Below are 24393 nucleotides of genomic sequence, written 5' to 3'. Positions count from 1 at the left end.
TTATGTTCTCTCTCATACATTAACCTTCATTAACCATTGTGGCGCCTCAGGACATGAGGCAGAAACACACACTGGGCAAGAGAATTATAGAGCACCCTGTACACATTCACACCTAGGGGGCAATCTAGAGTGCCTAGTTGACCTACTGGCATGGTCTGAGGAAACCCAAACAGGTAGAAACATCTCAGCACAGACAGAAACCCAAGCTCAGGCCTGAACCGTGAACCTGGCAGCTGTGAGGTGACAACAATACACTTTTTTACACTAAAATTTCTGAGTTGATTCTTTGCTTCTATTCAGTCTTCATTCTTTTAAGTCTACAGTATATAGATATACAAGATATTCTGTTTCTGTCAGACTTTGTGTTGGTGTTATTTTTGTAAATACTACTGAATGAAGCTGTGAATAATTTTACAGCACCAACACAATCATAGGATTCACTAGAAAATACATAATTTGTAACACCAGGCACAGTGGCACATCAGCTGTCAGTTCAACACCACAGAGTATACTGAAACATGGCCATTTGGGGACGCTGAACAGGGCCTCTATACACTACGCCATCAGTCAACTACAGTACATAGCGGTGTGTATGTGTCCTTCCAAAATGGCATAATGCGCATAAAGTAGCCAGTGGATAAACTCTAGATAAACCACCTTTATTCATGAAATGAGAGGATATGAGAAGAATCTTTATTAATAAGCCGTAGGGGAAATTCAAGTTGAGGCAGCATTGCAAGTAACAAAAAAAGAAATCTCATACATCAAAAACTAATGTAAAAAAAAGTATTCGATAAATAGAAATAAAGAAAATAATAGAAACAAAAAAAAAGTGTATGTGATGTTGGATTTCGATGTTATAGGAAGGGGTCGTATAAATAACAGCTGGATTTACATGTTTCTCCATTTAGTAAACAGTGCAGACTAGGTGAATTAAAGAAACTGTCCCAGGGTTATAGTTACTTTTATCTATTAAAGCTCTTATTAAGCTCATTTAATAAAGTCCTTTTCCCAATGCTACTCTTAAATGGAAATGATGTTAAATCGCAACGGACGATGAGCAAGTTTCGTTTCCGACCTTCACATTTATGTTCAACCTCAAATGACTCTTCCCATAATTAAAGGGAAAACAGATAAAGATCTGCTAGCATTATTTACAAAACAACAACAGTGGAGTGGTATGTTATAGCTTACTGCATATATAGCTGTTAATATTTTCCCACTATATCTGGAAGTAATTTGCCAGTAATTACAAGATTTTATTCATTCAAGAACCACACATGGTGCTTCATGCTCAGGTCCTCAACAAAGTTCTGAACCCACAGAAAAGCTACTGTAGCACTAATTGCTGAAAAAGGTTTACGCTGGTTATGACATTGCCTTGGCCTCCAAAATCCCTAGATCTCAATCCAATTAGGCAGCTGTGGGAATGTTCTGGACAAACAACTAGGATCCATGGAAGCCAAACCTCACAACTCGCGGGACTTAAAGGATCCGCTGCTAACGTCTTGGTGCCAGACACAACAGCACAACATCAGAGGTCCTGCTTTGGTGACACAAGGGTGACCTATGCAATATTAGGCAGGTGCTTTTAAATATTATGGCTGATCGGCGGTCTATTGTAAATAAACGTCTCCTTATCATATCAACAACACACATTTTTAAGCCTCTTATGTCTGAGCCATGCTGTAAACGGAAAACATCATCTGGCCAATCACAATTATTAAGCATTAAGCAAACACTGCAATGGTGTAAATGCTTTTAGATGATAAAGATGCCTTAAAATGGTGACAGTGAGCCTCAAGAGGAAGTAGCAAAGGGAAAGTAATGAAATGTGCTCCCCATTAAAAAAATCTAGCAGTGTTATATGCTACAGTTCTGCTCCAGTCCAAGCTGTCTGAAAGGCAGGCAATAACAGATGGCTCAGGTAGGCTGGTGACAGAGGCTGTAAATGCTGGCGAGAACAGTCAGCAGTTTGCTGCATGTATTTTTTACATTTTTTAAACATTTATTTATAGAAATCCACTGTTTCGTCGATGATGCTCTTTTAAAAGTCAGGGCTGAAAAGCCAGGGATGTGGGTAGCGGTGTCATCATTCAGTACCCTCAGGGGCAACGGGGGAATAAAATCCCTTGCACGCACACGTACAGCAGTGATCTAAGGCAAGACACTTCAACTAGCAACCTTCAAGCACTAGCTCAGCATTCACAATGTCCACTCTAAGCTCTAGGATTGAACTCTGTCAATAGAGCACTAATCCACTGAGCTACTGCTACTTGTTCCAACGAAATAAATAACACGCAAACCGTGTCCGATTAACAGTCTGACGAATGCAAATAAACTGCCGTGTTCCTCTCATTTTAGCCTTTGACTACAGAATGACTGTAGAAAGACCAGCGCGTGAAAATGGACAGCCTCCAACTCCGGCTCAGTGGATCTCAAGAGGGGAATGGAGCGAACATATGTCACCATATTGCTCAGGCTTCAGTGAGGAGGCCATTTCATCAGGAGGATGATTCTGAGACATACAAATTAAAATGTCAGTATAATATTTATTGATTACCTTGATTTTTAGTTGTGGTACTGGTACACAATTTATGAACCTGAGGTACATCTTTGCTTTGTTAATCATTCGTTGATAAACGGATGGTTGTACATCTTAAGTTTTTGGCAATGAACCTGTCAACACAGAACACTTGAATCTGTCACGCCCAGCCGAGGTCTGAAGCTCCAGGCACTTATTCCTGGCAAGAGCTTTCTCTTCTAGTCATCATACCTGTTATGTAAACTTCACTTTATACCTCTTCACAGATTCTTCTTCATCTGAAATTGAACACTATCCCAATATACAGTCACCAGGCACTTTATTAGGAACACCAATACACCTGTTCATCCATGAAGCCCCTCAAGATTTGAAGTATTTTCGTGGGAATGAAGACATTCCCATTGTCTGGATACACAGTGGGGGTGTTTTATGTCTGCAAGGTGTAATTAAAAATTAGCCTTATTTAAAAAAAAAAGGCAGCACTAATAAAATAACAGTGATAACTGCGGTGAGGTCAATAACAAGTTTAGCATAATATATTTTCTGTATCTTTAAGCCATATAAGCACGTTTTTCTGCATTCTACACTAAACACTAAACAGGCAGAAACATTTCAAACATTTTCATGTCAGTGCTAGCTATGACAGTATCCCTCCTGTTATGCTTTCAGAGATTTAGCATGTAGGCAGCTTGGGGAATAGTACAAACGGGTGAAGATGCGTGGATGGAGAAATGCACAACAGTTTTGTCGGAGTCTGTGAAATTGAAACACAGCTCTAGCTTTCACAGCGGTAGAGGAACTTCAACAAGATGATCAGTGTGTGTTAGTTACTGCTGTGACAGTCTCCAGTGATACAACCTTGCATTGCAGCACAAGTGTCTTTTATCCCTTGTAACTTAAGATCTTTATTTATTTATTTTTTTATTCTTCTCAACACAATATAAAATGATTTAACCTTAACTTCAGGCAATGATATATCTACTTTACAAGATTACGTTTGCTCTTAAATGAGTAACGTGGTAAAAGTACAGTAACAGGGTTGAGTTTTAGTGAGTTTGAAATCGCAAACACACAAAATTTGGTTAATGACATGAGGAGATTAAGAATGTTGTAATAACCTTTGCAATAAACTTTCAGTCTATAATCTAGGTAACAAGGTTGTACTTCTCTTCGTCTCGTGATCCTCAGGAAATTCAGTTAAAGCCACTTCCTGGTCAACGTGTGACTTGCAGAATGTTACACATATTTCATAGGGGTGAAGGTGTTCAGATAGCAGGATTAAGTGAATGTTGTTGGACACTAAAACGTGCATTTTTCATAAACAATAATGGATGACTCGTGAAATAGAGTCACACATTAATAGTAATACCAATAATACCAAAAGTAATAACTGTTAAGTATTTTATTAATTATGTTTCCAAGTGAAGGACAATGGGCTGGAAAAATATTGCTTTTCAAGTGCTGTACATAGGTTTATTAAGCTCTATTTATTTATTAGGTTATTTATCGGAAATATGCACACACACCACACTCTCTGACACTCTACCTACACTATATGGCTGGGTTTGCAGACACCTAACCATCACACCTATATGTAAACTAAACTGTCAGCACAAAGTTGGACGCATACAATTTTGTACGCTGTAGCATTACATTTCACTGAGGCCCATACCTGTTCCAGTATGACGATGCACCTCTACACACATGAAGACATGGTTTGCCAAAGCCCTGACCTCAATCCCACTGAACACTTTTGGAATAAACTGGAACACCACATCCGCACCACAGACCTTCTTGCCTGATCTCACTAATGCTCTTGTAGCTAAATAAATCCCTACAGCCACTCTCCAAAATCTAGTGGAAAGCCTTTCCAGAAGAGTGGAGGTTATTATAGGAGGTTATAACAGCAAAGGAGGATTAAATCTGAAATGGGATGTTCAACAAGCACATATGAGATTAACGGTCAGTCATATTTTTACACTGTTTCTTCTTTTAAATGTATATCATTAGGACACAAATAAAACACCAATCATGGAATCACACATACATACACAATACCTCAAGTTGTTATCCTGGCACTAGGACAGTTTGGCAAGACAAGTAATGTCAAGCAGCTCAGTTTTCCTCCAGGGTGATAAGAGAGACAAAAATCAATAGCGTCTGACAGCTGGGGAGTTATTTAGGTGGCAAAAATCTGAGACCAACAATGATAAACTGAAATGTCAGAAAGGGGACAATGGTGTCTTCATGTGTTGGTGTGTAAAGCCATCCAAAGGACTGCCAAATGCAACCCATGCAACTTGCTCTGAACATGACCTTGCATGGGTCTAAGCATGCAAAGGATGGCGCTGTATCAGCATTGTACAGCTTCTCAAGCATACAAAACCCGCTAGAAATGATATATGCAGAGCAAGTCTCTTGATGCGAAGGCAGCTTTGAAGTGTTGACTGTCCTCAGCGATCAAGGGGATTCACCACACATTTTAATTAAACAACCCAACCAGCACAGTCAAAAAAAGTTTTCACTGTGTAGAGAATAAAAAGTGGCAGCAAGCCCTGAATCACAACTGAGGATGCAAATAAACAACTGAAAAACAAACTCATCAGCATCATGTAACACTTTCCAAATACCAACACACAAAAACTCACCTCCACGAATATGAAGCACGGTATGATGGAGTAACTCCGCTGTATGTTGTCCGAGGCCATTTTCCCAACAAGGTCACGTCGATGATGGTCTGAAAGACAAAAGAGAAAATGTGTCAAATTAATGCACAAACCAGATAGAACTATAATGACTGATATTCCACAAAATGCCAAGAGACAGAAGAGAATGATGAATGGAGGGGAAACGACTGAAGGAATTTGTCAACAGGAAACACCATTTAATTAAATATGGTTTATTTATTCATATACCATGGCTACTAACAGTGAATGAAAAAGCAATACCTGTTTAATGGGATTTTCCTAGACCACAGACAAATGTTTTAAAGCCCACTACTGGCTAACATCTGATTTTCAATGATAAATTCACTCAATGAAAAACAGCAACAAAAGACATCATAGGGTTAATCAAAGGGATTGACTTGGGTCAGTTAGATACACTACCAGTCAAAAGTATGGACACAGCTTTTAATTCAATGTTTTTTGTTTAGGGATTTATTTTCTACATTCTAGAACAATACTGGAGATTTCAAAACTATGAAATAACACACATGGACTTAAGTAATCCATATGTAATGACAACAAAAAACAGTCAGTTGTTATTTTAAGACACGAAGGTCAGGTGTTCTGGAATAGTTCTTGCAAGAACAGTATTGTCAAGTGCGTTTGCAAAACCCATCAAGCACCATGATGAAACTGGCTCACATGAAGACCATCCCAGTAAAGCAAGACCAAAACTTACCTCTGCTGCAGAGGAGAAGTTCATTGAGAGTGACCAGCCTCAGAAATCACCAATTAACAGCACCTCAGATTAGAGCCGTTATGAAGGCTTTACAGAGCATCAGTAGCAGACATATCTCAATATCAACTGTTCAAACGAGATTATTGTGTATTTCGGCCGCCTTCAGCATTGTTTTACAATGTAGAAAGAAATAAACATCAGGAAAGACCATGGAATTAGAAGGTGTGTCCAAACTTTTGACTGGTAGTGTACGTTCACAATAAAATCACAGATATGAAAAATCACAGACATGCCATAAAAAGGTTTTGTTCAATAGCTTACCATCCAAGCTTTGTGAAACATACATATAAATATATACATATACATATTAATATAAAAGGCTGTTAATATAAAAAGACTTGGCATATGGCATAAAGAGGAGAAAAGTATGGAATCACTCAGTCTTTTAATTTCCATTTGTAAAACAAATACTGGTGCAAGTCTAAAAATGCTAATTAGTCAGCAGTTAAAAGGGAGTGCTTACACACTGTAAAGAGCTGTTGGACTTGGCTAATTGAAAGGAAACATGGCAACGAGACAGTTGTCACTTGAAACAATACACACACACACACACACAAATTGCCTAGAAAATATGTAGAACAAGATGATAAGATAATTGCTATGCCATGACCTCAGTACAAGTGTATTACATGGCTATGAAAAAGCCTGTTTGTGGGTGGTGACAGCTTGCATGTTTGCGTTTACATCGGCTTCTTTTTATAGACACACCCCATCGCCCCTGCTCTCCACCCTCATATCAATCTGTTCAGAAAAAGAAAGAAAACTTGGCTGAAAACACCACACAATCTGCAAAGTCTGATAGTTTTACAGTGAGAAAGAAGCTTTGAAGAAAAGGCTAACTAACTCCCATTTAGCTAATCATGCTAACACAGGAGGTGACAGTCAGTTAATAAAACTATTACAACTCCTTACAAAGAATAAAATGGACAGCAAATGCACTCTATCATTGTCATAATTCAGTACGGGTCACATTTGGTACATTTATAGTGTTAGAACTTGGTTTTCAAGAGTTGAATGGCAGAAAGGCCTAAAGTTAAGGCTAAAATGCGAACACCATCAACCGGCGCAAACAAGAGACTCAAGAGCAACAAGACATTTTAACCTAGTTAGATGATATGTAATACATTTCATTACAATAAACCAACACCTAATGGAGAAGAGCTAGGTTTCTGACACCACACAATCTACCATGATTTGACCTAGCATACAACCTCACCATTCTTGTGAAAGCTAGCCAGGTATTTATCCACTTGTGAGTTAATATCTTCCCTTATGTGCTGCGACAATCTATGGGTACTTTTATCAAAATTGATCAGGCTTTCCCTATAGCTCAGAGCTATCCTGCATCTTTATTAAAGCTTGGCATTCACTGTGTGAGAAAAACCCACTTAGCTAACAATGTTTTAGCCATCTTTACACAGACTGACTGCATTGGACACACCATTGCATAAAACATGATTTTGGCAAGAAAATTAGTCTAGCCAAGATTAAAAAAGAAACAGAACATTTGCCCATTGAAATATATTTATAGTTTCTTAGTGTAGATATAACAAACATTGGAGGGAACCTGGGAAACAAAACCTGTTTTGTTTTGTTGTTTTCTTTGCAAGAATTCAAGCGAAAAATGGCAAATTTTAAATATGTTTTTGTTGCTGATGTCATGTTGCACATTCATATAGAACATGACAGTGGTTTGCAAAAACTCCACACTGACAGTAACCCAAGCTCAGGATTACTCTGGAGACCCTGAAGCTGTGAAGCAGCAGTGCTACCCACTGCGCTACCGTGCTACCCTGCAACTTTCCTTTCCTTTCTGCTAGCTAATTTAAGTGTAACACAGTTTATAAATGTAAAAAAAGAAACAGAAAATCATTTGAAACTCTTAGAGGGTGCCTGCCACCTGCCAATATGTTTAATGTGTAAAACTAAATACCAACTAGCCTCATGGAGAGCATTTATTTAGTGCTGCAGCCTCAGTGGGAACACAAAGCACACAAAACCTAACTAGCTGCTACATAAGAAAACACATTTCATTTCTACTGAATGAAAAGAATTCAACAGAAAAGAAAGGCCTATTTCAACAGAAAAAAAGCATAACGGTATATGCTACCATTCTAATAACCTAGCTTAACCGCTACTTTTTCCCTGTTCACATAATCAGTCATCAAACTACATACAAATTCTAATATTCATCAGGAACAATGTTTAGTGTTTCTGATTATTGTAGAATGCTGAGATTTTCTGTCAAACGAATGTGATTAAGCACTAAACTCCTTTGATGGAGCATGCTATTAAGCCTTAACATTACTAGCTAGCTGGATATTTCTACCTGAAGCAGGCATATCTGACGTTACCCTCTGTATTTTTTGTCTTTTTCTTTTCATGATAGAAAAGTAACTGCATAACTGAGTATTTTCCAAGTCTAAAAGCAAAATCTGACATTTTTACTTTGTACAATTACATGACAATGCTATGAGCGCCACAGTCATGTTACTGATAAAGTAGCTTTAGCTAGGAGCTTGTAGGGAAACTAGCTATTTTATCAAATGATTAGCTTGGTTGTAGCTTAGCTACAGCAAATCGTGATTGGCTTGTAGTTTCACAAATAGCTTGCACCTAAAATAAATCTCCTAAACCTAAAAAAATGACCTGGTAAACAACTCTTATTTAGAGGAACGCAAGAAAAAATATCACATTCAAAATGCTACAAAGCAGCTGTGATTTAGTGCAGCGACAATGAAATGATTCACATACTCCGTTTACTTTAATGAGGAAAAAATCTCCTTAATAACAATTTCCAAACACAACAAATGACTCAACAAAACATAATCAGCTTGGCAAGACAATTTCAGACTCAACAAAAAGATGTTTGGGCTGCTAGGCATTTAGTCAACAGTTCCTCTATAACAGAACATAGCACCAATAATAAATAAATCAACAACAGGCATAATATTAGCCAAGGATGAGCAAATTATTCAATAGTCTCATTTCTTAATTAAAAACAATTGTTTAATTGCATTTTTTTTGCATTTTCAAAATGTATATTATTACCAGAAAACACAATATAGCTACAGTGTGAAAACCACAATATATTACTAATCGATTAAACATAGATAAAGAGATAAGGATTGAAATGACTGATAGTAAATAAGTCATATGAGAGTTGTGGTATTTTGAATTGCCCACAATAATCAATCAGGATATACGCTTTAAGTAGAAGGAAACACTAAATCATCATGATTACACAACAATGAAAGCAAAAGCTGCTGCAGCGGTTTTAAGTGAAAGAGTAAATGAAAACAACTTCATTAAAAATGATTTCTTCCAGCACTCATTTGTCAGCTCTTCTGTTCGGTAATTGCATAGCCTCGATTCCCAGACGCCTGGAAATTGAATTGAAGTCCTTCTGTTTGGGAAAAGGAAGTACCGCAAATACAAGCCAGCCAAATCCCTCTGGTAAATAGAAACACTACAGAGATGTGACAAGGTGAGGCCCTTCAGGTATAATGTACTATCTATCTTGATATTCTGGACTGGATCCAGATGTTATTACATAAATCACAACAACTGAGACTTGACCAAAACAGGGAAATGACTGATTACCTGTCACTTTTAATATGCAGGCAGATACACTGGAGTGATTTTGAATACAAGTGATTCTTGGTCAAACCTAGTGAAAAAAAAGTTACAATACTCATGCCTGTAGTTTTTTTATTGTAATTGAGTAAGTGTTATTTGTGGTGTCTTGTGTCAGAAGAACACTGAAATTCCTTTTTTAGCCCATCCTAGCTTCTCAGAAAATTGAGGTCCAAGTACAGCTTCAGCTATGAAACAACACAGGAGTAGAGAGGATTTGCTCAAAGGCTCAACAATGCCAGCTTGGCAGTGGTACCATTTAAAAATGATAAAGCAATTGTTTTTCATTTCATTTCATTGTCTGTACCGCTTATCCGATCTATCCTCGGGTCACGGGGAGCCTGTGCCTATCTCAGGCGTCATTGGGCATCAAGGCAGGATAAACCCTGGACGGAGTGCCAACCCATCGCAGGACACACGCACACACACTCACTCAATCACACACTACGGGCAATTCAGAGACTCCAATCAGCCTAGAAGCATGTCTTTGGACTATGGGAGGAAACTGGAGCACCCAGAGGAAACCCACCAAGCAGGGGAGAACATGCAAACTCCACACACACAGTGAGCGTGAGCAAGACTCGAACCCAGGAGGTTTGAGGCGAATGTGCTAACCACTAAGCCACCGTGCCGCCTAAAGCAATTATAATAATCATTAAAATGAACAGACTTTCAAAAAAAGGGGGCAAAAAGATATGAATGTATTAAAATAACTTTTATTTTTCCAGATCATTCGGTCATTTTATCTTGGGGACTTGATACAATTGGCCTAGTACTGTAATTAGTAAAGAATCCTAAAATATTATGTTACACAATTGTTGTAATATAAAGTTACCGTAAGAAAAATACATTTTCTTGTGTGATTATTTTCCCAGAACAGCATGCCCCGTTGTGTGCTATTCTTTACATTTATAGCATTTGGCAGACGCCCTTATCCAGAGCTATTTACATTTTTATCTCATTCTATACAACTGACCAATTGAGGGTTAAGGGCCTTGCTCAGGGGCCCAACAGCGTTAGCTTGGCGGACCTGGGATTTAAACCCTTAAACCTTCCAATCAGTAGCCCAACTCCTTAACCACTATGCTACAAATCTGGTAGCGATATGCTTTACACAGTTTAATAAAAACCTAGAAAGAAATGTCTGATCAAAAGTGTTCATTGATGATGCATTTGAGTTCTCTTGGAAGTTGCTTCAGATAAAAGCGTGTACCTGGTGAGTAAACGTAGCTGTGTCTAATGCTGATATGACTCACCGTACATAATGCCTACTGTCATCATCATCTCTTTCCTCATGTCCTTGGCACAGCTCCAGCAGGAGGCTTTTTCTCTCCTAATTGTGGCAATGTACGTGTCAGTTCAGATCTAAACTTAGCTCCAATGTGTAAAGTATCAGAGCACTCACCTTCTGCCGCCACCTTTACACACCCTTCTGTCATCACCTTAACTCACACACCACAGCACTTTCCTTTCAGCTCTACCACACCAGGACTTGCTGGAGATCTTCTGAACTGTCTAAAACCATCATGCTCAGAAAACAGTATGATTCATTTGATGCTCGCATTTTAGATTTAGATCAAGAAAGTGATTATTTTGTATTCCGTCCTTTGGGAAAAGAAGCTGCAGCTGTCCGGGACAGATTTAGCAAGGCTTGGTGCTCATGTTGAGGAAGATCTTTTGTTCTCTCTGTGCATGCTTACAGTGCAATTCCTTAACCTTACTTCACGATTTACAATAAAATCACAATATTTGAAACAGTACTTTTTCGAAAATTATGTTCAGTTGTAGACTGTTTGTATGTATTTATGCCCTTGCCTTCTCCAGATTTGTGTTGCTGAAATCAATTTTGACCCACATAAACGTTGACGACAGTCTATCTTGGGAACACAAAATCTATCTACCACTGAATAAAAGACAGAAAGTGTCCATGTTGTAAATCTACTATTCTGTAGTATCCATTACTACAATATTACCAGTGTTTCTTGATACATAACCAACTCTTACATAAAACAAACACTAGATGCAGATAAGTACAAACGGGTTATGTGTAGCATCTTCAAGCCGCTATTGAGCTTTCTTAAGGTTTTTACTATAGGACCCTATAAGAGAGTCTTTTCTTTTTTAGAGAGTGTTAGAAAGCTATAAACCCTTAACTACACAGAAAACCCCTTAGGAATTTTTTAAAGAATCTTATATGTCTTTACAAATTATGAATTTTCCTGCCAGGATTATTGCTTAACCTTATGTTATGGCTTCAATTATTCTATACAGACATTCATAATCTACAATCTACTAATATGTCGTGTAAATAATTAATAATCGTAATAATTACATAATTATTTTTGAGGTGTTCTTTTATTATTCAGGTTGAGATAACTATAAGGACATTTAACCCAATTTCAGGTCATTTTTGTCTATGGTTAAAGACCAGTTCATTTCTATCTATGGTTACCAGGCTAAACCTGGTGTAGCATTAATGCTACATTCAACTAAACTAGCTAAAGTCGAATTTATGTCATTTTTGGGCTCAGCTTTTTGAGCTACAAAATGGTGAAAAACAATATACGCACATGAAAAACATGCCATCATTAAAAAAGCTACCATTAGTGATCAAAAATATATGAAACAAAAAATGTAGAGAGACAGACAGACAGACCGATAGATACTTACTGATCCCAAGGAATATTGCAGTAGTAGTAAATTCGCAAATAACCATATGGTTCTGCTCAGAGTTTCAGGTTCATGGTTGAGGACATCTTCCCAACTTTCTGAGTAGAAATTCCAAGTCAAGTTGATGTTATTTACCCAAACACAGCATTATTTCTGGTTGCGTGAGAGTAACCCAGAGAGGTACAGCTTGAAATTTCTCGATGTGTGGTATGAGTAGGTAAAGTCACCCTCTGTCGTTCCTCATTGACGCATCAAATCTCTGCACCTGTCTCTAGAGTAGTCATGTATATCTGTGACAGTGATCAACTCTTCTCCTGAGGGACTGGCCATGACTCAGCTCCATCTAAACCCAGCAAATCAGCAAGTCTACCTACTGCCATCAGGGTAATGTGATAGCAGTAAGCACACAATCACAGACACTGACGATCATGAGCTGCCTATAGAGAGAGCTGGGAAAACAGCCAATGTGGAGTGGGGACCGATTTTTTTTCCTCTTTCAGATGGAGTGAGGGGTAATAATAATAATAATAATGTTTTGTATATAAACAATATACATAATTACACATGATTACATTATTATATCACTAAATCATGTGCTGGAAACTTTTATCAGTTAATGGACAACCACCCAGGACACTTTGCGAAATGAATATTGATGCATTAAGATCTGCTCAGGTCATGGTTGAGGTAATAAGCTCATTATAAGGGTAATAACAGTGTATGCGTCAGTCTACGCTGCCAAGCATGACACCACGATGACCAAATCAGGGTTGGAGAAATCATAAATTTGATGAGCTTGCATTGCGTCAAAGCTGCCATGTGCTACCCAGCCCTAAAGATCAGTCACTAACTCAAAAGTATGACAAGTATGCACATTGATAAGCTGTGGAAAGCTAGAAAACATAAGGAATAGATGTAGAAGAATACCTGGAAGGGGCGACTTTATGTAGCTATAGATTTTATCCATTATCTTCTCTTGATAATGTCTTTGGTGATGAAGAATCATGTTCACAGCTTCAATAAAAAGGCTAATATTTCGGCTATGAGCTGTGGTGTTCTCTTTTCGCACATAAAGACGTTATTTGAGTCGGGATGGTGTCTTCATTTTTGCTCAATGAAGTGTTTAAATGTGAGGTAATTGTGTGTCATTATAGACTTATATAACAGTTTTTGTGCTGCACTGTACTGTTATTTTGTTGTTTCCCCATCACATTCCTGCTTCTGGAAATGTTTCCTAGTATCCATTCAAACCTGTTCTAATTCATATGACCAGCTTCCGGCATAGACGTCTCAGTCAGCGCTTACATACACTCTGACCGTTCAATTTCACAACAATATATGTGTATATTTCTCTTTATTTAATGCATGCAACAAAACTTTGATAATTAAACTACACCTCGAATCTCATGGTAGGAGCCAGATCAGATCCTAAAGTAGAGTTTTTACGTTCTCTGGTTGCAGAACTAAAACCGTCAGATAACCATGAATGAAGTGACAACTGATGGCCTGACAGCCGTTTGTCCACCATTGCACATGATAATGACACTCATCTTCTTTACATTGCATATAAAGTGCAGATTGTGTTAGACTAGTTCAGCAGTCTAACACAAGGTCCCAAGCCCGGATAAAAATAGGAGGGTTGCATCAGGAAGGGCATCCGGCGTAAAACCGGTGCCAAGTTGTTGTGACCCCTCACACATAGGTGCTTTTCACTGTACGTTCACCGCTGTAAAAATCTGAGTGTGTTTATTCCTGGCACATCTTCAGTGTTGGTCTGAATTCAGGCTCACTTCTATAAAACCATGATGCTTTTGTGTTCATATAGGGCAGAGCTCAGTGTTTAAGATGTTGGAAGGTTGGGAGTTTGAATCCCAGGTCCACCAAGCTGCCACTGCTGGGCCCTAGAGCAAGGCCCTTAACCCTCAGTTGCATAACGTGAGATAAAAATTTAAGTCTGATGTAAATATAAATGCAAGGTGCATGGAGAACACAATGTGACTCACCATTTTTTATTATATTATTATTTAAGTGCTGTTATGCGCAGCAGAGTGAACGACACTTGTGTCTTATTTTTTGCCAGTTCTTACACAAGTCTTAATTTTAAGTATTGCTTACAAAGTTGTTGCTTTTTTGAGGTTCTTTTGAACCCTGACTTCTTTCATTTTGCCCTTACCAATGCAAAAGAGGTCTTAATGTTTGGAGTTTTCTTTTCCCGTAACTAAATAAGGCACCTCAACTCTTTTGAGTCCCACAACGTTTCCATGCCACACACACGGCAGACGGAAACTAATAATATCACCATCAACTAAAACACATGTGCAAGTTAAATTACTTCCTGACCAAACGAGACCAAGTATGAGTTGCGTTCACCTTCATGGGAATTGCAACTCCAGTTCCAGCATTTTTTCATACAAATTGTGCTTTGGCTCGAACTAAACTGCCAGAATGAAAGCCCACTTAGAGATGTTAAGAGCAGGGGAACTGTACTAATCTGTAAAGGACTGGAAATGTGTTTAAAAAAATAATAATGCAAAATCTTCATGTTTTATTTAGAAACCAAATACAATTTTAGTCCAGAACAACTGAAGAGAAAAAAAAAGCATTGTGAAATGCTGTGTTTATCCATTTGACCTGTTTACAAAATGAAGGCATACTAATAAGGGACTCGGGCAAGCGAGCAGAATTCTGTATAAACCTTTTCTGGCTGGCGTGAAAGCCAAGCTCCACACACAAATAAAATGCCTCAAGACCTCTGTACTTCAATATCTATTTACATTCACCCTGATCTAACAATAGGAGAAAATCCATTACTGACTCACACAGGGAAGTCAGAGCATGCCTGGTAAAGCCGTTCTGCAGAGAAAGGCAGCATCCCGTATGCAGTTCAAATGCCGGGTAATTAAAAACTTGACTGAGGTGTTTTACATTAACTGCCTCAGAGAATCTGTGTGAGATAGAACAGCGGCTTCTCGGTGGATATGTAAAACCTGCTATTGTGCAGACTCAGAGCCATTAATCTTCTGGTGTCTAGTCAATGTTGCACTGGACTTCACACCTAAGGAACATTAGATCTTGCCTGGTTTATTACATTTCCAATACTGCTGGGGTTTTTATTACAACTGAGTGACTACATAAACATGTTCCTCCAGAGGTTCCTGTACCGTCACTTACAACACAACAAAAGCCATGTTTTTATGCTCCTTTTTTAGTTTTATAATATAATGGTGATGCACTGATTGGGTAGCATTTTTTATTCCATTGTACATGTTACAGTGACAATAAAGACATTCTATTCTATTCAATTCTATGTCAGGGTGCCATTTGTGTCCCCACTGATACAACATTTGCAAAGTAAATGCACTGTATAGAAAGTAAAGGTAAAATACATTGTGGGTATAAGTAAAGTGTGTATTGAATGTTTCAGTTCACATCCCAACCCCTATAACAACACTTTACCTAGAAATATAATCATCAACTTTAAAACCCTTCATTATCAACACTTTTTTTACCACCTCATGCTTAAAAACATTATTTTCCAAATGTCAGCCCATCTATCCATTTTCTGTACCGCCTCCTATGCAGGGAGCCCGGAGACTATTCAAAGAGATTCATGGCACAATGTGGGGGAGACCCTAGACAGGATGCCACCCCACCACAGGGCACAATCACATTCACACGCTACGGACAATTTAGAGATATCAATCAGCTTACAATGCATGTCTTCGGACTGGGGAAGGAAACCAAGGTATCCAGAGAATGTCCACAACATGCACACTCCATGGATAAAGGGTGAAGGTGGAAATCGAACCACCAGCCATGGAGGTGCGAGTTAAATGTGCTAAACTGTGGCACTAAGTCACCGTAACCACCCCATGAGTCAACCATTATAGATTATTTAAAGAAACGTACATTCTCCCCATGAAATATTTGGAATGTTCACATGTTTGAACAGGGGGAAAGACTGAGTACATGTGTGTGAATGAAAGGGAGGGAAGTGGAACAGTGAGATTACAGGGTGAAGAGGTGAAGAAGGTACAGGAGTTTAAGTACTTGGGGTTAACAGTCCAGACTAATGGAGAGTGTGGGAAAGAGGTAAAGAAGCAAGTGTAGGCAGACTGGAGAAAGGTGTCGGAAGGCCAAAGAGGAGGTATATGGATGTAATAAATGAGGATATGAAGATGGTGGGTGCAAGTGTTGAGGATGCAGAAGATAGGGATAGGTGGAGAGAGATGATTCGCTGTGGTGACCCCAAAGGGAAAAGCAGAAGAAGAAGAAGAAGTAGAAGAAGTAGAAGAAGAAGAAGAAGAAGAAGAAGAAGAAATAGGCTTTTGTTGTGTGACGGTACAGGAACCTCTGGAGGAACATGGTTATGTAGTCACTCAGTCGTAATAAAAACCCCAGCAGTATTGGAAATGCAATAAACCAGGCAAGATCTAACAGGAAGCTGCATCATCTGAATGAAGATCATGAGTAGAAGAAAAAAACCTTCTCTAATAAGTTTCTTTTTTATATACAGTATATTGTGGTATTGACTGATGAGGTCACTCTAGATGTACAACCATGTTACTGAAATTATAGACTGATAGTAAAATTATTATTTAAAAAATAATTGTAATCTTTAGAATGTCCGAAATGCCTTCATGTCCATCCTCATTGACACTAGTTAAGCACATTTTGTATGTCTGCTATTTCTCAAACCAACTTATTTAACAGCAAAATGTAGCAAGGAAATCTAGTATAAAACAAGATTGGGTTAACACACAACTGAATTTTTAATGCAGACATGATTCAATGTTGTAAAAAATCATTTTTCATATATTCAATTTTAAAGAGTTACAAGCACCAGTCATGGAAACACCCGTCATAGGCTGCAGGCAAAAGGCACAGAAAAGCCAAAAAGAAAATAAAAAGCGAACACTGTTTATCGTAATTCATTCAAACAAGTGGAGTGGACCAGTACTTTCCAACTTCACATCACTGACCATTAAAACAAGCTGATTCAAAATGAATTCACCATTTCGGTGGCCAACATGAACCACATCCCTGAACAGCAGATTATTTCCCACGGTTCAATAGATTAGTGCTAATGTAGTGTTTAAATGCATGAGATGGCAGCAACCCTCCACTTGTACAGCATACAAACAAATCCCATGTTATGCAATAACACTAATTGAGCTGGCTGTTGAGCCAGAAACATATTCAAGAGTGTATTTTATTACCTTGTTCTTGTTTTAATCCTCAGATACAGATCCTTTATGTTTCACACTGTACTGTATTTAAATACACCCAGTGGGAAAGAGGCTATAAATTACATACCTATAACTATATACCTAGTTAAGAGGAAATGTCTACTACTGCAACCCACTGAGATCCTGTACTTTTATACTTACAACTCGGAGAATTCTGCACATTTATTGACCAGCTGATCTCTGCATTATTGTCAACAACAAATTTGTACTATCCTGTGAGAGATTTCCTTTCAGATGAACACCTAGGATCCTACAGAGTGCCCTTAATCTTCTAGTGCGCGAAATTGTGTATTAGATGGCTGTCTGGAAGAGCTTTTCTTGCTTATAATTACTAAATAATAAAGTATTTGACGGGTACAATATTTCCCAGTTCTAATCAATAAGTAGGTGCAAATGTCAAAAACAAAATAGGTAAAAGCGAAAGGAGGTTTCTGTTACTCTTCCCATATCAGAGATAGATAGATAGATAGATAGATAGATAGATAGATAGATAGATAGATAGATAGATAGATAGATAGATAGATAGATAGATAGATAGATAGATAGATAGATAGATAGATAGATTCACACATTCATACATACATAATTCATGTGGACTGTCTGTGCCATTCAAATCCCTGGGTACTTTGTTACTCTAGAATCCATATTGTATTAAAACAAGCATTAATATAGCCAGAACTTCTACAGAGTCTAATCAAACCTTCTGACAAATAAGAATATAAGACAGCCCTGGGGTATAATTAAGCATTACGGCATGAGTAAGAGTGTACTTATTAAGAATATACTGAATATGAGCAGGAGACTACAGATAGTCACAGCCATGCCAATATTCTGCATGATTCTGAGTGCAATATTGCTTTGATAAAATGGTTCTATAAACAATAAATTAATATTGAGCAACTGACAGTTTACGGTCAAAATGTGTTTCTTTTGGTGAAAAGAGATCCCAAAGAACTACATTCATAGCCTTTTATAGCCTGGTTTCTAGCTGAATAGTTAGCTCATGTTGATTTGAATATTCCTGTTAAAGGCTTGCCTGGTGAAAATGGCTTCCCTTCTTCCTTTTCATCCTTATCTGACAAGGATTCAAAAAATGTATCTTCTGCTACGTCCATTGATAATGTTGCTCTACTCTAGAATAGTAACCATTTCCAACTTTATACAATAAGAAATAGAAACAGTGAAATTTGTTAAATGGACTGTTGTATAGTCAGATGCATTTAGCTACACCGAATGTTGGTAGCTAACACTAGCTAAGACAAAAATAACATTCGAACCGACAGAAAAACCTCTCTTTCTTAAACCAAATCAATACCAAACTGAAGTGTGACATATGGTTGACCAAAACCACAGGTTCACATTTCAGCTTTAAGTGATCCTCTCCACATGGTTCAAAAGCTTGGCAGTTGCTCTTCCTGAAAACACAGTTTAGAAACTTGATCATTAGCAGATTAGCACACAGCAGGTGTGTTTGACAAGGAAAAATGAACAAGCTGTGCTAAACTCTTGCTATACACAGCTAGGTCTCCCTGAAGGGTCATTTCTGTAATCAGAAAACCAATGACCACCAATCTAACCATGAAGAGTTTAGTTACAACCTGAACTGAACAGATTCACACTCACTGTAGCTACCCAAAGAGCTTGTGCAAAAAGAAAATTCTGGAAAACGACTGATCTCACTTGGTGAGATCAGTCACTTTGTTGGTCACTTAAATCTTACGAAAGCCACGATCTGCATTCCTGTGAACTTTCTAGTGTTTCATGTTCCAGATCATCAATCTACCTTATCTGTTGTAGGAAGTGTGTTAGATTCAGGCAGGAACTCAATTCTGGAGCTAGATTGGGTTACATTAGGTGTGCTCTGAGCAGTGAAATAGTGTAGGACAGTGAATCTCCAGGGGTCTGCTCCAGAAAGCAGGATTTTCTGAGTTAGCCTGATCATGTAAACTGAGATTAGCCAAAATCTACAAGGAAGTCAAGATGAGTTAGCTTGAAAAACTGCAATCTGAAATTAACCCGCATAACAGCTTGTAGTATTCAGGAGTAAAGTATCAGCAAAGAATCCAAAAATGTATAATTAGTGTTGGAAATTTACACAAAAATGTAACTGAAAATATTATAAATATAAAAATAAATGTATATAATATATGTATATAAATGTAAAAATATTTTTACTTTTACTTCCATATTCAGCTTCCATGTAACTGTTCTGCCTTACTTTACAGTTTCACCTTAATCAATAATAACTTTTATTTTAGGTTAGGTTATTTTATTTTAGACTTTAAAATAGTTTCATGTTGCATGTTAAATGTACATATGGTGATGTCTATTAACAAAATCCAACACTGTTTGTCTTGAAAGAACTGAAATATTACGGGCCTTAATCTTAAGGACTTGTAAGACTCTTAAGGATCATTTTATGGTCAACTAGGATTTCAAGGCTGAGGTTTTTGCAAGCTCTCTTGCTGGACTCGTCCAAGGGCAAAATCAGATGGTCAAGTAGTTCTGGGAGTACCTGGATAGCCAACATTCTGGCAGAATTGGGCACTGTTTAATCATGGGTTTATTGAGACATCTAACAGAACCACGAGTATGAGAGTGGTGCTTCAAGGTTCATTAATGGCTCTGGGCTTAAAAAGAAGTTATGAGCCTATAACAAGTATAAATATTAGGGCAGATACTGGTCTGGAACACTGGACCGGTTTCGGCTTAGGTTGCCGTCTTTCAATCCAATACACAGATGTGTCGTGTGCCATAAAAACCTGATCAGATCAAGCACATGATCAGAGGACATAAACGGTCTTAAAGCACAGCAGCATCACAGTAATAATGTTTTCCCAAACTTGTGCCAAGTAACTGTGCCAAGTCTCTGCAAGCTTCTGTAGCTATCAGGATGGCAATATCAGATATCAGCCAATCCCTAGAACACTGATAAAAGGTATTATATTAAAAATGGAAAAAGTGGTATTGGTGCATTAGTCAGTGTCCTCTGAACAATAAACAAAACACTCACAAGACAGGCCATTCTGAGTTTCCCAAAAACGTAATAATTATCATACAGTACCTACCACTACTTCAAGAGCAATAAGAAACAGAGTGTGGGCAATGACATTACTCCATGAAGTGTGACGGGAATGGATCATGAGTGACAAAGCCATCTTAAAAAGGATTAAACATGGAGCTAGGGATTCACTATAAACCATCGACAGAAGGACTTTTAAAAAGGAAGTATTTTTGGTAGCATGATGGGCTTGGGTTACTATCTGTGTGGAGTTTAACATGTTCTCACTGTTTCCATGCAGCTTTCGTCTGGGTTATTTGGTTTACATCCACCTCGAAAAGGCATGCCGGTATAAGAGGACTGGCTATATATGCCAAATTGCCCTATGGGGTGAATATGTGTGTGCATCCTGCTCTGTGTTGAACTGGTGCCCCATTCAAAGTGTCACCCTGATCCATGCCCAGTGTTACCAAGAACAGTTCTGGATCCACTGTGATGCTGACTAAAGCAGTGACTTTACATGATATATGAATGAATGAAGAATGTTTTTTTTTACAAAACAAAAAGATCTACAAGCATCATATCTTCACCCAGCATCATGCTGCTTGGTTTAATGACACACTTGTCGGGGGAGAGGGGTCACACACTGGATCTTTGGATTGATCAATGGTACTTAAATTTTAAAGATTCAACATTTGTGGAAAGGAAAACCTTTATTATTCGGTTCTTGACAAGACCTTTAAGGGTTTCCTCGCTGGACCACACCAAGTAACTCCTTTGGATGCTACATTTAACCTTCTATGCATGGTCGAATGTCTGGTGAAATGTTATGGGTAAAAATAAAACAAAACAGATTTAATCAATTGGCAATATACAATATTTCAGGTGATAAATGGAACTCAGAGTAAAATATTCCATGGACGAAGCACGCTATGGAGACAGGTGTGTGTGTGTGTGTGTGTGTGTGTGTGTGTGTGTAGATCTTCCCTAGTCACACAGGGGAAGCTCCCTGGGAAAACATGCTCGTCTCTAATATGCAATATACCGTTATCCCCTCAAAACAAATTATTTTTAGGATCCGGCTTTACGATCCTTCCCGTATGTAACTGCAAAAATGATACGACCTCATACACAACAAGTCTCCTGAATATATTAACACGGAAATTAGACGTAACAGGCAAAGCACGCGACGCACAATGGCAGGTTGCAAGAAGCACAGCAGCGGATCATCTCGTCCCTCCGAGCTCGCGCCTTATCTCATCTTTCAACTTACCGCGCTATTGCTGTCTCCTTACACTCCAACCAGGATGCAGAATCCATCAAAGAAAATGAAGAACTACTCCATGGTGCTATCGGTGCCACAGTGTTGCCTCCGAGTCTGTGCTCTGTGATTAGACGCCGTGGTGAACGCTAGAGGAGCTGATATTCACACACAAGCACGAGGAGAGAGAGATGGGGAGAGAGAGGGAGGGGGTGAGGGGGTGTTCTACAACCAGTATAGCCCTTTGATGCCTTCCAAAATGAAAAAGCATGAAGAGTGACCAGTGGGCAATCGCTTACAATTTTTTTTTTTATTATTATTCCATTATGTTTACTTCTGATCAGTGCGTTGGCATTGTGCACGCGACGTGTGAATTAAAAGGCTGGGCTGAACTCTCCGGTTTGGTTCGGCTGTCGTTCAGGGACCAATGACTGCAAACGAGAAGTCACGCGCTAGACTACAGCATACAAAGCGGATTAATTCGGATTAATGTTTGTCACCAGACTAACGTTGCACTTATAATGCTCGATTCCTGAAAGAGTCGACTCTTTCTGAATCAGTTCGTTACTAGAGAGAGGTGTGCGCGCAGGGCACGAGCTGCCGCATGAGTTTTCTCTGGGTTCACTGGTTTCCTCCCACCTCTCAGAAACAGATAGCTGGACTGGCAATGCCAAATTGGCCCTTGATGTGAAAATGTGTGTGCATGGTCCCCTATGTGGTCAATTCCACCACTATAAGAGATAAGTGTTCAAGGGATCGGCTGCAGATTCACCACCAACCCTGACCAGGATAAAGCAGGTACTGAAGATTAATAAATAAACGAATGGGTGAACAAATCGATTCCAATCAGACTTCTAAATATATATCAGCATTATTAAAGCTAAATCGTTCATTTAAACAAACATAGTGCAAAATGTCCCATGTGATATGAGCCACGGCTCATCAATTGTTGGTTATGAAAATTCAATGTTAATATTTTTTGTTTCAAAATGTGCAGAATATAATAGACTATTGTAGACTATTGTGTTTCTTGTTGTTCCTTTGCACCACATAGCATTGTTTTCATTCAGTCCATTAGATTTTTTTTCTTCTTTCAAACAGACTCAAGAGTCTCATATAACCTGCAATACATAAACTGCTCACTCAAATTCTAGGCAATCAGACTGAACACAGAAGAAAAAAGGTTAATCAGGATGAACCTTAAAGCAGCACAGGACTGAAGATCATCATTTACTACCTAAAAACCAAACCCACATACACAGTCAGTTACTGCAGAAGAAAACACATAAAACGAATTTAAGTGAGAGAGAGTGGTCAAAGAAAGTAAGACCTAAAAATGTTTGTGATTCATTACATCAGAAATGCAGGAGCATTTACAATAAAACCACCTACTACGGTATGTGAAATAGACAAGTCATTAACCTTATGTACTAATTGTCATGCTTGATATTTTTAGTACGAAAATATGTGACATGTAGAAGCTTAATGGGTTAATGACATCAGTCTGCTTAATTTAATTAAAAAGACAAGGTGTCTGCATGCAGGCTAGCGATTTAGTTCTGTTTAATTAAAGAGATATTATGGTGGCCAGTAAGTGTAAAACACGTAAACAAACCAAGAAATCCTCAGCAACACCATGTACATGCTAAATTTGCTGGTGTGCTTTGGTTTCGCTGTTGACATCTTTATCTCATTTTATACAACTAAGCAGCTGAGGGTGAAGAACCTCGCTCACAGACCCAGTAATGGTAGCTTGGTGGTCCTGGTATCTGGTCTTACAGTCTTGCAAGCAGAAGGCCAATGACCAGTCACTGATCTACTACTGCCACTAATAACTTTGAATAGTTGACTGATTATTCGTTTATAATAATTGCAATTCAATCAATGTACATGCCTTTAATTTTCCAAGTATTTTTTAGTGATTCAAACGAATCAGATTCGTCAAAGAGTCAAATCAAGAAAGTGAGTCGGATTGCCCATGGCTGCAGCAGGAACGAGGACAAAGAGCAGAGGAATGCAGATTAGTGCGTGTTGCTGTGTTTGTGCTGGCCACGCCCCCAGGGCTGCTTTAGAACGCCTCTGGAAAGGGGGCTTCCCCTTCTTTGTGCTTAATCATTAGCCAAGGGCTGGTGACTTCTTGTGTCCTAAGGCTATGCTGAATGCTGCATAGTTTATTAAATAGTAGAAACCCGTACATCACAATGCTCATATCATACTGCAGAATAATTTTATTTGTGTATTATTGCAATATTATAGTATAGCCTTTACGATATCATTATCATAGACTATGTCAGCCAAGCACTCTAATCAATCATGAAATATTATGTGTGCGTTGAATATACGTACACATGCCACAGCGCTGCTGAATTCTCAAATCTGAAAGGTCAGAAGGTGTTGATTAATTTTTCCACAACATCAGCTCTAACATAAGTGCTTCCTGCAAAGCAAACCACAGGCTTATGCACTCATTCTTGATGCATTGTTACTTGAATAGCAACAACACAGAGACTTGTATACTAATCATCATCTTCTATAGTAATCAGAATCCAAGGCTAATAATAAAATG

At 38.4% G+C, this 24393-nt stretch overlaps 1 protein-coding gene across 1 annotated transcript in view; it reads right to left on the bottom strand.

Annotated features, from left to right (window-relative positions):
- plppr1 (phospholipid phosphatase related 1) overlaps window positions 1–22160 on the bottom strand; it is a 44821-nt gene extending 22661 nt beyond the window's left edge. Inside the window, exons 1-2 of the mRNA XM_058411190.1 lie at window positions 21840–22160; window positions 5194–5282 (exon numbers count right to left, since the gene is read on the bottom strand). Coding sequence (XP_058267173.1) covers window positions 5194–5253 — 60 coding nt within the window. The 5' untranslated portion in view covers window positions 5254–5282; window positions 21840–22160. The remainder of the gene's footprint in view (window positions 1–5193; window positions 5283–21839) is intronic.
- Between the last annotated feature and the right edge of the window lie 2233 nt (window positions 22161–24393).

This window comes from Hemibagrus wyckioides, linkage group LG16 (assembly GCF_019097595.1).
Source record: "Hemibagrus wyckioides isolate EC202008001 linkage group LG16, SWU_Hwy_1.0, whole genome shotgun sequence".
In the NCBI taxonomy this organism is placed as follows: Eukaryota; Metazoa; Chordata; class Actinopteri; order Siluriformes; family Bagridae; genus Hemibagrus; species Hemibagrus wyckioides.
The sequence above is the reverse complement of the archived record's forward strand: the minus strand, read 5'-3'. Positions and strand labels throughout refer to the sequence as shown.